We start from the raw sequence: 14,261 nt of genomic DNA, 5'->3' as shown, positions 1-14,261 counted from the left end.
CAACTTTACTGAAGTTGCATTTCTTTTTAGGAATAAAAACAGAATAAATGGAAGCTCTAATTATAAATAGCCTAGAAATGCCTACTAAATAAAAGCTCAGATATTTCCTTCATGCATACCGACAGATAGTCTTGCTCATGTTCAGAGTACATGAACCCCCCACCCCCCAGTTGGGGAACACTGGCTTAAGGTTCAAGCAAAAGTATATGTGAAACCCTGAATTTCACTTTGTTATCACAGCTGAAATGATTCCCAAAAGACATACCATGCCCCGACTGGCAAACTGGCAACATGGGCAAAAAAAACAAAAAACCAAAAAAATACAGAAAGAGCTTAGAAATATGCCTTTGCCTATACTTAAGCAATCTCTTCACTTGTAACAAATCTAAATGAGGCAAGTATAGGCCACCCTAGGGATGGTCAAATGGTTTCAAGTCATGTGCCAATTTGAGGTGGCTAATTCATTTGCCCGGACAGTTCTATTGAGAGGGTGCCAAGGCTATGTCCAGGGAAATGAAGCAAGACCATCAACAGCAATATTGTGACTGGTATACATGCCTCCTACCTGCCATCACCATGCTGGACACACCTTGGCCACCAGTGCTCCATCCCACTGCCCAGCGTCACCTCTGCTACTCTTACGTTCCCCACGGTGGCTCCAGTAAACTGCACTTGAAAGTACCTCCTCATCAGGCGGCATTCCAACTCAGAACCAGAAGGGGACACAGGTGCCGAACTTTTTTTTTTTTTTTAATTAATGTATAATGTACTATTTGTTTCAGAGGTACAGGTCTGTGATTCATCAGTCTTACACAATTCACAGCACTCACCATAGCACATACCCTCCCCAGTGTCCATCACCCAGCCACCCCATCCCTCCCACCCCCCTCCACTCCAGTAACCCTGTTTGTTTCCTGAGATTAAGAGTCTCTTATGGCTTGTCTCCCTCTCTGGTTTCGTCTTGTTTCATTTTTCCCTCCCTTCCGCTAGGATCCTCTGTCTTGTTTCTCAAATTTCTCATATCAGTGAGATCATATGATAATTGTCTTTCTCTGACTGACTTACTTCGCTTAGCATAATACCCTCTAGTTCCATCCACGTCATTGCAAATGGCAAGATTTCATTTTTTGATGGCTGCATAATATTCCATTGTAGATATATACCACATCTTCTTTATCCATTCATCTGTTGATGGACATCTAGGCTCTTTCCACAGTTTGGCTATTGTGGACATTGCTGCTATAAACATCGGGGTGCACGTACCCCTTCGGATCCCTACATTTGTGTCTTTGGGGTAAACACCCAGTAGTGCAATTGCTGGGTCGTAGGGTAGCTCTATTTTCAACTTTTTGAGGAACCTCCATACTGTTTTCCAGAGTGGCGAACTTTTTTTTTTTTTTTAAAGATTTTATTTATTTATTTGAGAGAGAGAATGAGACAGAGAGAGAGCATGAGATGGGGGAGGGTCAGAGGGAGAAGCAGACTCCCTGCTGAGCAGGGAGCCCGATGCGGGACTCGATCCCGGGACTCCAGGATCATGACCTGAGCCGAAGGCAGTCGCTTAACCAACTGAGCCACCCAGGCGCCCTAGAGTGGCGAACTTTTAATAAGAAAAGTGAATCATGATGGAACTAGGTGGGACAAACTCCATCTTCTAGACGGCTCTCTCTCGGGTGGTAGCCATTCTCAGTAATTTTTTTCTCTCCTGTGCAACTGTGAACTGCTGCAGACCAGCGAGGAAAGGCAGTTATAGTTTGGTTGACACTCTGGTGAAGGCAAAACCGTAAATCCTCTCTTCTTTTTTCCAACTTCCCTTTTCCATCTATCCTCAAATGATTTATGACTGAAAGAACAACATGGATCCAGACTGGCATATATTCCATTCTGAATACACAACTTCACCAGGGGGAAAAAATGTGAAAGGAGAATAGATACTTGGTATGTTCTTGGGGAGGTCACACTGGGTGGTGTTCTGCAGGTAGGAAGGGGCGAAATGAGTGCCATAATACTCTCGTGAGACCATTACATACATGGTTTAAAAAGAAAGCTGAACCAAGGATACCATCAATTACTGGGCAGGAGACATACCTCAGGGGTAGTAGGACACAGTAGCGTACTAGGACGCCCAGCACCCACACCATGGTGAGCCGCAGACTGATGTACTGGAAATTTATATTGGTCCTTGTGAGGAGATTCCATGACACAAGCTCCTCTGAGGAGAACCTCTGGGTCACTTCATCTTCCACAATGGCTTCCAAGCCCTTCTTGGAGAAATAAAACACGTCAGACAGCTCAAAGTCCCTTCCTCGCAGACCAGAGAGCCCTTTTTCCATGGGTGATTCATCTCTTTGGATAATACCTTAAAAGAAAGCATCAGGACATGAGAAAATGCCATAGGACACAAGAACTGACCAACGGGGCAACTTTGTGCAGAAGATGGTTCAACAATTTAATGGGTAACGTGAAGCAGATTTCAAAAATAAAAGACAAGCAACTGCAGTGGGAAAAGACGTGGAATCAGTCTACATAAAATGACCTCTACCCAATGACTTTAATGCATTACAAAGAAATTTGGTCCTCAATAACCCTTGTCTTGTTGCATTGCCTCCTTACACACCATTCAGGAAAGAAGTTACAGAACAAACTCTCTGCAAGTATAGATCTAGACTGCGTAAAAATAAAACCTTCTGTTTTCCCCTGATAAAAACCATAAAGCCAAAAGCAAGCAAAATAGCAAAAGGTATTTACCACAAATAGCAAAAGGCTAATTTTTTTAATATGTAAAAATGATTTAATAAGAAAATCAGTCTCAAGGTCATGAACTGAATTCATAGAAACATTAATAGTTAATAGACCAAAACCTCTTACTAGCAATCAAAGAAATGTGAATTAGACAAAGATTGGCCTATTTACATCAACAAATCAGCAACATTTTTGTTTAATGATAAAGTTCAACGACACAAATAAGTATTTTCACGCTCAATTTGTGTGAGCGTGGAACTAGTAGCAAGTTTGTCAAAATCCCTTTGGCATGAAGAGGTTAAACATAGGTTTGCTGATGATTCAATAATTCCAATTTTAGGAATCTATCACAAGAAAATAATCAGAAATGTAGGCAAGAATGTTTACTGTAGCATTTTCCATTATGATCGATCCAGACAAGATACAATGCATCTAATAAATACGGTAGTTAATAAATACCTTAATGTTAAGTGAAAAAAGGCAGGATCTAAAACTATAGTTTAACTTTATGAAATAGATATACATAGAAAAAATGTCAAGAAGGCCACATTAAGTGGTCATCTCTGGGAAATACGATTAGATTTTCTTCTTTACGCTGTTATTGTCTTTCCCATAAAGAAAATATTTCAAAGATTTTTAAATAGCATAAATTTGTAAATTGAAAAAAATGATCACTGCCACCCAGTTCTGACTACTAAAAAGAATCATAGATGAGAAGATCTTTAAATAAAGAGTGGCTATATACACAATGACATAACTATCCAATCGTCCCTCTGGGGCATGTCGCAAAGGAATTTACTTCCTAAATTAGAAAAGTCTTTCCTTTTGAGATGGAGACTAAGATATTAAATTCCCTGAAAGAAGATCCCCTTTGATTTTCTCACTTTCCAGTTTACTAGGAAATCAATGAGAGTAGAGAGTGCTGTATTACCTATCCCCTGGAGAACATGTATGTGCATCCATAGAAGGAGAGGTAATAATACATCATTTTTTTTTTTTGAAGGAATAGCAGCATAATGCCCTGGAGTGGAAAGTAAAGAGGACCTGGAGTCCAAAGTCAAGTTCTGCTTAGGACAGCCACCAGCTCTAAGACTATGTGTAAGAAATAAGTCACCTAACTTGGTGTCCTCCTTTATAAAATAGGAGGTGGGAAAATCTTTAGTTTATTTACAGGGCTCAAATTTCATGATTTTACTTTTGGGTTTTGGGGGTAGTTTTTGTTTGTTGTTACCAACATGAAAATCTAATACCTTATCACCTTAAGAATTAGAGCAATAAAATAAGCTCTTGAATGATTAGATTATCTTTTTCTGTCATCAAGTCTAAATGGTTTAACCTTTCCTCACCCTCTCTGAAAAGGATTTGATTCCTATTAGAGGATGAACCAAGACGGTGTCGCTGCTGAATTACCCTCTTGCTCTGTGGACAGCTGCAATACCTCCGAGCACGTTACTCAATCCAATTACTGGCCAATATTCAGCAGCGCAAGAGTTTCATTATTTAGCAATATATAGGGTTTTATGGTTTTTTAAGTCTAGAAGGGGAGGGAAGAACAAATTATTCGGCAAATCTCAGAATGAAACACACTGGAAACAGTGGACAGCCCTTCTAAAAATAACCTTTTTCAGAGGGGTGAGAGATAAGAATGCAAGTTCAAGTTGCCTCATTATTTAACTGAGCCAGGACAGAAGAGATCTGTAAACAGGGGCCAGCCCCCAGCCCCTGCCCACTTGATGTGCAATATTCTCTCTGCCCCCTGACCTACTTAATTCTGTGTAACTCAAATAAAATAGAACTCAATTTTATATTTTTGTTAAGCCTCTTTCAAAGGTATGTGGGTAACTTCAATGCCTCTAATTGACGAAGGATTAATTTCCAGAATATATTAAGACATAAAAAAAAGTAAAAATATATATATATGGCAAACAATTCATAAAAAGAGTTAAGCCCCCCCTTAATGACTACACATTTTAAAAGATGTTCAACTTCACTATCAGCAGAGAAACACAAACAAAAACAACAATGAGGGGGCGCCTGGGTGGCTCAGTCGTTAAGCGTCTGCCTTTGGCTCAGGTCATGATCCCAGGGTCCTGGGATCCAGCCCCGCATGGGGCTCCCTCTCAGCGGGAAGCCTGCTTTTCCCTCTCCCACTCCCCCTGCTTGTGTTCCCTCTCCCGCTGTCTCTCTGTCAAATACATAAAATCTTTAAAAAAAAAAATGAGGTACTATTTCATACCCATAAAGACTGATACAAATTTTAAATTGAGTCATATCAAGTGTTGGTGAAAATTTGGCCAATTGTAACGTAATTAGTATAACCATACTGGAAAACAATTTGGTACCATCTAGTAAATGTAAAGACATTCATAGCCAGAGGCCCAGCAATTCTACTTCTAGGTATAGCTCAGGAAGATTTTTGTTCAATAATTTCAAATATAAGAAAAGTTGCAACGAGAGTTCACTTTACCCAGATTCATGAATTGCCAACACTTTGTCACATTTGCTTTATTGTTCTATCCCTGGACGTATAAAATGATATTTTTTTCTGAACCACTTGAGAATAAATCACAGATCGTGCCCTTTGCCCCTAAATATTTCAGCACTTATTTCCTTAAGACACGGGGTTTTACTTATTTAATCACAATGAAATTGTCAAAATCAGGAAAGTGGACATTACTGCAAAACTAGCATCGATTGTACAGACCTTATTCAAATTTTGACAATGGTCCCAATAATATCCTTCGTATCATTTTTTTCCGGCCCAGGGTTCAATCAAGGATCTTACATTATACTTACATGTCATCTCTGTAGTCTCCTAATTATATGAAAAAGTTCCTCAGCTTTTCTTTGTTTTTTTAAGACACTGACATTTTAAACCAATAATATGTTATGTGTTAATTAACTGAATTTAAATAATAAGTAAATACGGGAAAAAAGACATTGCCATTTTTTAAGAGTACAAACCATTTATTTTGTAAAATGTCTCTTACTTTGGGTTAATCTGATGTCTCCTCATGATGAGATGCGGGTTGTACACTTTGGGCAGGAGTACTATATAAATGATGTATCCTTCTCAGTACATCACACTGGGAACATGTGATCTGTTTGTCCCATGATTGATGACGTTTAACTTTGATCACTTGGTTTGAGGTCATTAGTTATTACTAGGTTTCTCCCCTGTAAAGTTACTATTTTTCTCTTTTTGATTAGTAAGTGGAGAATTATTACCTATAAGTATCTATAAAGGAGAGATACTTTGAGACTACGGAAATATCCTGCTCCTCAAATTTTCACCCAGTGGTATTAGCAGCTTTGATGATTCTTGCCTGAATAAATTGGTACTATGTGTCTTTTTTTTTAAGATTTTTTCTTATTATGTTATGTTAGTCACCATACAGTACATCATTAGTTTTTGATGTAGTGATCCATGATTCATTGTTTGCATATAACGCCCAGTGCTCCATGCAATACGTGCCCTCCTTAATAAGATTTTATTTACTCATTTGAGAGACAGAGAGCACAGGAGCAGGGCGGGGAAGGGCTGAGAGAGAGGAAGAAGCAGCTCCCCACTGAGCAGAGAGATCCCAGGACCCTGAGATCATGACCTGAGCAGAAGCCAGATGCCTGACCCACTGAGCCACCCAGGCGCCTCACTATTTGTCTTTTAAAATGGTATTTTTCTCCATTCCACCTTAAAAAAAGCTTTTCTGTTATACTCTAGAATTCTTATATAATTGTGCAAAAGTAGACATTGTTTGCAATAGCAATCTAAAGGTACAATAGATAAATGGGTGCATAGCAATATATACAAATATCAAATCATTATGTTGTACACTTAAAACTAATATGTTGTGATTATACCTCAATAAAAATAAATAAAAAAACAAAAGGAAGCTCATATAAAAAAAGAGATGGACACATACACTGCATACTACGCAAGAGCTAAAAGAAATTAACTGGAACATTTACCAACTTAGGTAATTTGCAAACATCAGCATGAACAAACAACTCAGGATGATTGATATGTGGAAGGTGATGTTTTTATAGAGCCTGAATAATGCAAAACAATAAATATTATGTGTTGTTTAAGGATACATACAAGTATAGGGGGAGTATGAAAATATGCACAAAAATAATAAACATGAAAATCAAAGTAGTAGTTTCAGGGGTTGACAGGGTAATGGAATCAGGGAGCGATACACGGAAGATTTTAATTGTTTTTATAAAGTTTTATTTATTAAACTAAGTAGTGGCTACACATGTGCTCTAACGGCAACAAAAAAAGTTACATGGAACTGACAACTGTTCCTAAAAGGAAAATCTGTATTGTCAGAGAGCTGGTGCCAGCTTAGGAGCTCTTTCATAAGGCACACAAAATCTGAAAATGGCTATTATTATAAAATTCGATGTCAAAAGAAGCACTACTGAATACATAATATTACTTCCTTCCCTAATTATATTGACTATTGAGGGTCAGAATTACTGATTCAACTTACCCTAAGCATACCTTCTGAGAGAAAAAAAATATTTAATTCCGTCAACATATAGGGGACACTCACTATGTATCAGGCATCAAAGTACAGGTTAGAAAGAAAAAGAGGAAATATTTCTTTTGGCATCAAGAAATGTTCGTAAGTAGACTAAGTCTTCAAAATATAGATATAAATACAGATCAGATTTAACTGGCACAGACACTGTTTTGATATCAGTTTTTACTGTCATTAAGGAAACCTAGTTTTATCACTAACAAATTAGTCCTGACCCTTCAGAGCGATCCACATTTCTTAAATTGATAAAACCCTGACTCTAGGCAACATTTCCTTTTGTTTCATAAGTCGGGTTCAAAACAGTAAAGCCATAAACATTTGAACTTTGTCCTTATACCGAATGCTCTGGTGAACCCGACAGGGTCCATACTTGGATGAAAATAAAATGAGAAAAACTATCTCTTTCTCATATGAGAGATTAATTACACAAGCTGCCCTGTGCCCTATGCCTTTAGCAAGTCATGGTACATAAATAATACCAGTTTACATGAAAAGCCTGTTAAAAGAAATAGAGGCCGAAGTTAAAACCATCTCAAATATAATTAACTCTAAATTAGCTGAGTGAACTCTTGGAATGACTGCCCATTTATAAATCACAGTAGTTTTGCCATCCTCCAGATGTAAAGCATGCTTTCTACGTCAGCAGTTAGGGAAAATTAGGGTCCACTACAGACCAAAAGTGTATACAATAGGCTTTACATAGAGGAGCTGATCCTTAACCTGCCAATGGGCTGTATTCCAAAAGTCAGAAGCTCGGAGTTCAAAACACACTCTCTCCTGGAAACTTTGATTGAATTAAGCCCAACTAACCCAAAAATATAGGTGATCATATAGTAGTAGTACATGAAATATAAATCTCCTTTAGCACTGTTTCTACCAGAAATTTTTTAATTAAATCTGGTTTGGAATTAACAAAAATACACTTCCTTGTCCTGTAGTGACTTAGAGGGGGTATTTGGGAACTTTCAGGGGTACTGGTAATGTTCTATTTCTTGATCAAAATGAGAGGCACATGAGTAAGTTCACTTTGAGAAAATCCTTAAGTTGTACATTTATAATTTTACATTCTTGCCTGTGTCTGTTAAGTTTCAATTTTTAAAAAATTTTACTTGCGATCTGCTGTACAGTATTGCCTATACTTAACAATATTGTATTAAGCACTTAAAATTTTGTTAAAAGGATAAATCTCATGTTCAGTGTTCTTACCACAATTTAAAAAAAAATAATCAAAGGAGGCAGTATCTGTAAATCCCTTTTCAGTGATTTATCCACTATAGGATTAAATAAATACTTCTTCCATTATAAAAAAAAAAAGTTCATACCCCCCTAAGCAAGTGGGCAGAGAGGAGTTTATCTGTGGGGGAACCAACCACTGGTAGTGAAGGCCTTTTCCTGGTGTGAGGAGCTCCTCTGAGGGGCTCTGGTCCATGGCAAGAAAGCCAGGCCTACATTTCTACCCTGACCATGCCCCAAAACCCTTCCTGACCCACCAATGTGATTAAAGAAGAGACCAAGGTAAAGTAGTTGTAAAGATTAACTGCATGGGGCTGGGGGGCGGGGAGGGGGGGACCAATGCTGCTGGCTTTAAGAACAGAAATATTCAATGTCAAGCTCCAGAGGAACAGACCCACATTCAAGCAATCACTTGGATGTAGTTAGAGACTGAAAGGTCTTTACACTATTCACACAACTAAGGGCCTAGGACGGATCCCCCAGACCAGCAGTCCCTGTCCTTGTTCTTGTCCATCAATCATCACACAGATTAATACATCCATCAGTCCATCAACTACATAGTCACCTAACTGCACAGCTTTCCAGCCCTCTTTTTGTCACCTTTGTTCACAAAAATTTAGCTGTAATGGTGCAAGGCTAAACTCTAAATACAACATGTGCAAAAAAGTCCTTGGGCCATTAGTCAAGCATAATTTCTGGCATGTAAATTAGGCAATTTGACTGTGCTTATTTCGCAGTGAATCCTTTGTGTTCCTGATTACCACTGCTCTCCTTCCTAAGTACTTTTTTAAAAATCCAGTTTATTGCTATTAACTTAGTTAAGTGTAACAATGGTGTCAGGGTTATATTTAAAACAAAAGTCAGTTTTTTGAGATGTATACACTGAAGTACTTGAAGGTAAAATGGCATACTATCTAGGATTAGTTTTAAAATGCTTCCATAAAAGGATACACATTAAGGTGAGAATATGGTGTTTCTGATCCCTTATCTGTATTCTCTAATTTTCTATATTGCTCACATACTGCGTCTATAATTAAAAAAATTTTTTTAAAGATTTTATTTATTTATTTGACAGAGAGAGACACAGCCAGAGAAGGAACACAAGCAGGCGGAGTGGGAGAGAGAGAAGCAGGCTTCCCGCTGAGCAGGGAGCCCGATGTGGGGCTCGATCCCCGGATGACCTGAGCCGAAGGCAGACGCTTAAGGACTGAGCCACCCAGGCGCCCCTGTAATTAAAATTTTAATTAAAAAATACTGGCACAAAGGAAAAACTGAAAAAAAGGATAGATGATGTAAATTCTTGCTGAATTTGGGTGATGGGTATAAGGAGATTAATTGTACTATTCTCTTTACTTCTTAAAAATGAATGCTATATTTTAATTTTTTTATTTTATTGTTATGTTAATCACCATACATTACATCATTAGTTTTTGATGTAGTGTTCCATGATTCATTGTTTGTGCATAACACCCAGTGCTCCATGCAGAACATGCCCTCTTTAATACCCATCACCAGGCTAACCCATCTCCCCACCCCCCTCCCCTCTAGAACCCTCAGTTTGTTTCTCAGAGTCCATAGTCTCTCATGGTTCATCTCCCCCTCCAATTTCCCCACTTCATTCTTCCCCTCCTGCTATCTTCTTCTTTTTTTTTTTTCTTAACATATATTGCATTATTTGTTTCAGAGGTACAGATCTGTGAATGAATGCTATATTTTAAAAAAATCTATTTCTGAAACTCATTTGAGAAGTCAATTTAGCTGGAAATCAATTTCCTCATCTAAATCAAAAGCATTCATTCATTTAATCAGTCAGTCAGCCACGGTAGAGAGAGAGCCAGGCACGAAATATAAAGGAGGAAAAAGGAGCTGAACTCAACAGCTCTCAAGCACGGCTGTGCATCAGAAATATCTTCGGGAGGCGCCTGGGTGGCTCAGTCAGTTAAGCGTCTGCCTTCGGCTCAGGTCATGATCCCAGGGTCCTGGGATCAAGCCCCACATCAGGCTCCCTGCTCAGCGGGGAGCCTGCTTCTCTCTCTCCCTCTGCTGCTCCCCCTGCTTGTGTTCCCTCTCTCGCTGTGTCTCTCTCTGTCAAATAAATAATAAAATCTTTAAAAAAAAAAAAAGAAAGAAATATCTTCGGAACCTATAAAAAACACAGATGTCAGGGCCCAATCCCAGATCAAGAACAAGAATGTCAACTACATTTTTAAAAATATACATGAATGGGGGGCGCCTGGGTGGCTCAGTCGTTAGGCGTCTGCCTTCGGCTCGGGTCATGATCCCAGGGTCCTGGGATCGAGTCCCACATCGGGCTCCCTGCTCAGCGGGAAGCCTGCTTCTCCCTCTCCCACTCCCCCTGCTTGTGTTCCTGCTCTCGCTATGTCTCTCTCTGTCAAATAAATAAATAAATCTTTAAAAAAATAAAATAAAATAAAAAAAAATTAAAAAAAAATAACATTCAGTACAATACTAAAAAAAAATATATATATACATGAATGGATAAAAAACAAAACTATAAGGAAATACAATTAGTTCTGAAGCACAGGGTAGTTTCAAGGAGATAAGCACAATGCTTTTTCCTTGTAGTTACACACATAAGTTCAAAAACACTTCTAACCTAATGACACTCAGAAAGAAAAATATTAGGGGGGTGCCTGGATGGCTCAGTCATTAAGGTCTAAGCGTCTGCCTTCAGCTCAGGTCATGATCCCAGGGTCCTGGGATCGAGCCCCGCATCGGGCTCCTTGCTTGGCGGGAAGCCTGCTTCTCCCTCTCCCACTCCCCCTGCTTGTGTTCCCTCTCTCGCTGTGTCTCTCTCTGTCAAATAAATAAATAAAATCTTAAAAAAAAAAAAAAGGAAAGGAAAAATATTAGGTTTTTTCTGCATAAAAAGATTTCATATGGGTGATTTTTAATGTTCTTATTTATACATCTACAATGTCTCCTTTTTCGATAAAGTGTATGTATTATATTACATAGTGAGAGAAAAGCACTTAAAGTGCGATTTTTTTAAAACCGAAATGAGATACTACTACGTACCCACCAAAATGCTTATCATTAAAAAGGCCCCAAATGCCAAGTGTTGAAGAAGCTAGGCAGCAAGTGGACAGAACTCACACGTTGCTCTGGGTGTACAACCCATTTTGGATTACCAGTTAGCAGTTTCTTCTACAGTTAAGCATACACTTGCTTACCCTATGACTTTCAATTCCCCTTGAGGTATGTCCTCCAGCAAAACAAGCAAATAGGCTCACAACAGTGATCATAGCGGCTTTACTCCTCATGGCTAAAAACTGCAAACAACCCAAATGTCGATCAACATGACAACGAATAAACAAATGATGTATTTGAATAAAGGAATTCCACAGCAATTAAAATTCACTGAGTCGTGCAACAACATGGAGAAATCTCATAAATATGCTACTTTGTGAAAAAATAGGTACAAAGAGCATCTATCGTATGATTCCATTTATGTGAATTTCAAAAATAGGAAAGACTAACGGATGACAGAAATCACGAGAGGTTCCAGCAGGGTCCCAGGGATGGAGCACTACATATGGCAGGGGCTTGAGAGAGCTTTTGAGATCTGGGCTGTGTTCTTTAGAGGGACTGTAACAGATTCTTCAACAGGTCTATAAATACCCAAAAATACATCTAGCTGAAGACTTGATATTTGTGCATTTTAATATATGTTAATTGTGCCTCCATTTTTTAAAAATCAGAAAAATGTTACATTTAAGAGTTGCCACAATTTGTAGCTATAATCCCAATTAGAGGTTCTAGGAAATCATACCTTTTTTCCCATAAATATTTTTACATTTCCTATTCTAAACTAGAAGACAACTTACGTTTATTGAATGTTTTCTGATGCCAGACTGTGTTAAACCCTTGACACCTACACTGACATAATCCCCAGAATCCTATGAGGTTTTGTCTGTTACCCCCATTTTACAGATGAGGAAACTAAGGTTCAGTAGGGTTGAGTAACTTGCCCAGGGCCACAAAGACAATAAGGAAGAGAACCAGGATTTGAAACCAACTCTGTGACTCCAAAACTAATTGCTTCCTCACATCCTATAGCTTCAAATTCCACATCACTCTGTCCAACACCTACCTTTTGACAAGCCCCAAATATGTAAGACTTTTCCCATCGACTCCACGTCCATCCCCAGTTCACCTTGCTAAAGAGAAAGCCCTGAGTAACAGTTCTTACTAGTGTCTCTCCTGCCTTTGAGGGAAGGAATGGAACTTGGATGTAGGAAAACCTTTATGTGGCCCCCATCTATCATTAATCTGCACATGCACTTGTCATTAACTGGACTTACACTTCCTCATCTTTCCCAGATAATTGTAACCCACATCACTTTTTTTTTTTTAAACTAGGGCAGGAATCTTTTAGAGCCTGGAACACATCTCATTAGGTCTCTGTGCCTTCCCATGATAAGCCCAACAAAAACCAGCCTAGGCAGCAGCCCACTTGATGCTCCTTCCCCAGTTCTAAAGTTCACCCAGGTCCAAGCTGTCCGAGGAAGCTCTTCTGTCCAACTTACGACTCTTGTGACTTCAACACACACGTTCCTGCCAGTATCCTTGCTCTTCAAGTCCTCCCCGAGGCACAATCAGCTGCCCCCTGCATCTTGCAGGTCAGTCAAGGATTAGAAAGGATAATCACCCTTGATGTTGCGAAGGTTTTTAGGAAACAGCTTCTATCTCTTTTGGTCCCAACAGCCTGTTATACCCTCACCCATGACTCTAGGTTTGAGCCTAGAGTAGATTGACCATGAAGCCAATAAGGTTCATCTTTGGTCTCCTCACCTGCATGGCTCCTTCCAAGGTCCCACACCTAGTTCTGCATATTCTTTTACCTAAAGAGAATCTCCAAATTGTATAAGCTTCAAGCACCCACAAAACTTGCATTTGCCCTCATTTCTGAATCATATTGTCATTTTGTTCCTACAAGCAACAGATCTGTGATAAATCATTCACCTTGTAAATTAAATTGATTTAGAAGGAGAAATACTTGGGGTGCCTCAGTTAAGCATCTGCATTCGGCTCAGATCATGATCTCAGGGTCCTGGGATCAAGCCCCATGTCCAGTTCCCTGCTCACAGGGAGCCTGCTTCTCCCTCTCCTCTCTGCTCGTGCTCTCTCTCTCTCTCTTGCTATCTCTCTGTCTCTCAAATAAGTAAATAAAGTCTTAAAAAAATTTTTTTAATAAAAAAAGGAGAAATACTTAAGATAAGAGAACCAAGTTATGACCAATAAGTATTAGAACACTGGGAGTTCAGGGACACACATTAACATCTTTCTGCTTAATTTCACCTACTATTGATAATATATTATCTATTTGATGATCGAATCAGCAATATACTCCTTAGGGGGTTGCTGTTGGCTAGGTTATCTTTTGGTTGTTGTTTTAAGATCTGAAGTTTCTTTAATTTTGAAAGTGGAAGATTGAAGAGAAAAATTTTAAAAATGTGAATACAAGCAAAATGAAAAAAACCTCACTACATAGAAGTTTCACATGTGTCCCTGTAGCAGCAAAACTACTTTAGAAAAACCAGATTATCATAGGCCATATGATAGGCCCATAAAAAGAAAAGGGGGCAAAATCAGCACAACTCTTATGACCTGTCATATATGTGAAATGTGCTCAGAATAAATGCTGGCTTAGCATCTCCTTTGGTTTCCTAAGAGGTACTCGATCACGATTGCCTCGTTTAAAAAAAAGCATTAGTT

General features: G+C 38.8%; 1 protein-coding gene across 5 annotated transcripts in view; it reads right to left on the bottom strand.

Moving 5' to 3' along the window:
* GPAT3 (glycerol-3-phosphate acyltransferase 3) overlaps positions 1-14,261 on the bottom strand; it is a 60,489-nt gene that overhangs the window by 19,332 nt on the left and 26,896 nt on the right. For all 5 annotated transcript variants that reach the window (XM_032400707.1, XM_032400709.1, XM_032400705.1 and 2 more), the window contains one exon: positions 2,089-2,359. In XM_032400707.1, the coding sequence (XP_032256598.1) occupies positions 2,089-2,359 (271 nt within the window). The remainder of the gene's footprint in view (positions 1-2,088; positions 2,360-14,261) is intronic.

This window comes from Phoca vitulina, unplaced genomic scaffold (genome assembly GCF_004348235.1).
Source record: "Phoca vitulina isolate PV1807 unplaced genomic scaffold, GSC_HSeal_1.0 scaffold3, whole genome shotgun sequence".
Lineage (NCBI taxonomy): Eukaryota > Metazoa > Chordata > Mammalia > Carnivora > Phocidae > Phoca > Phoca vitulina.
This window is presented reverse-complemented; position numbering and strand designations above follow the sequence as displayed.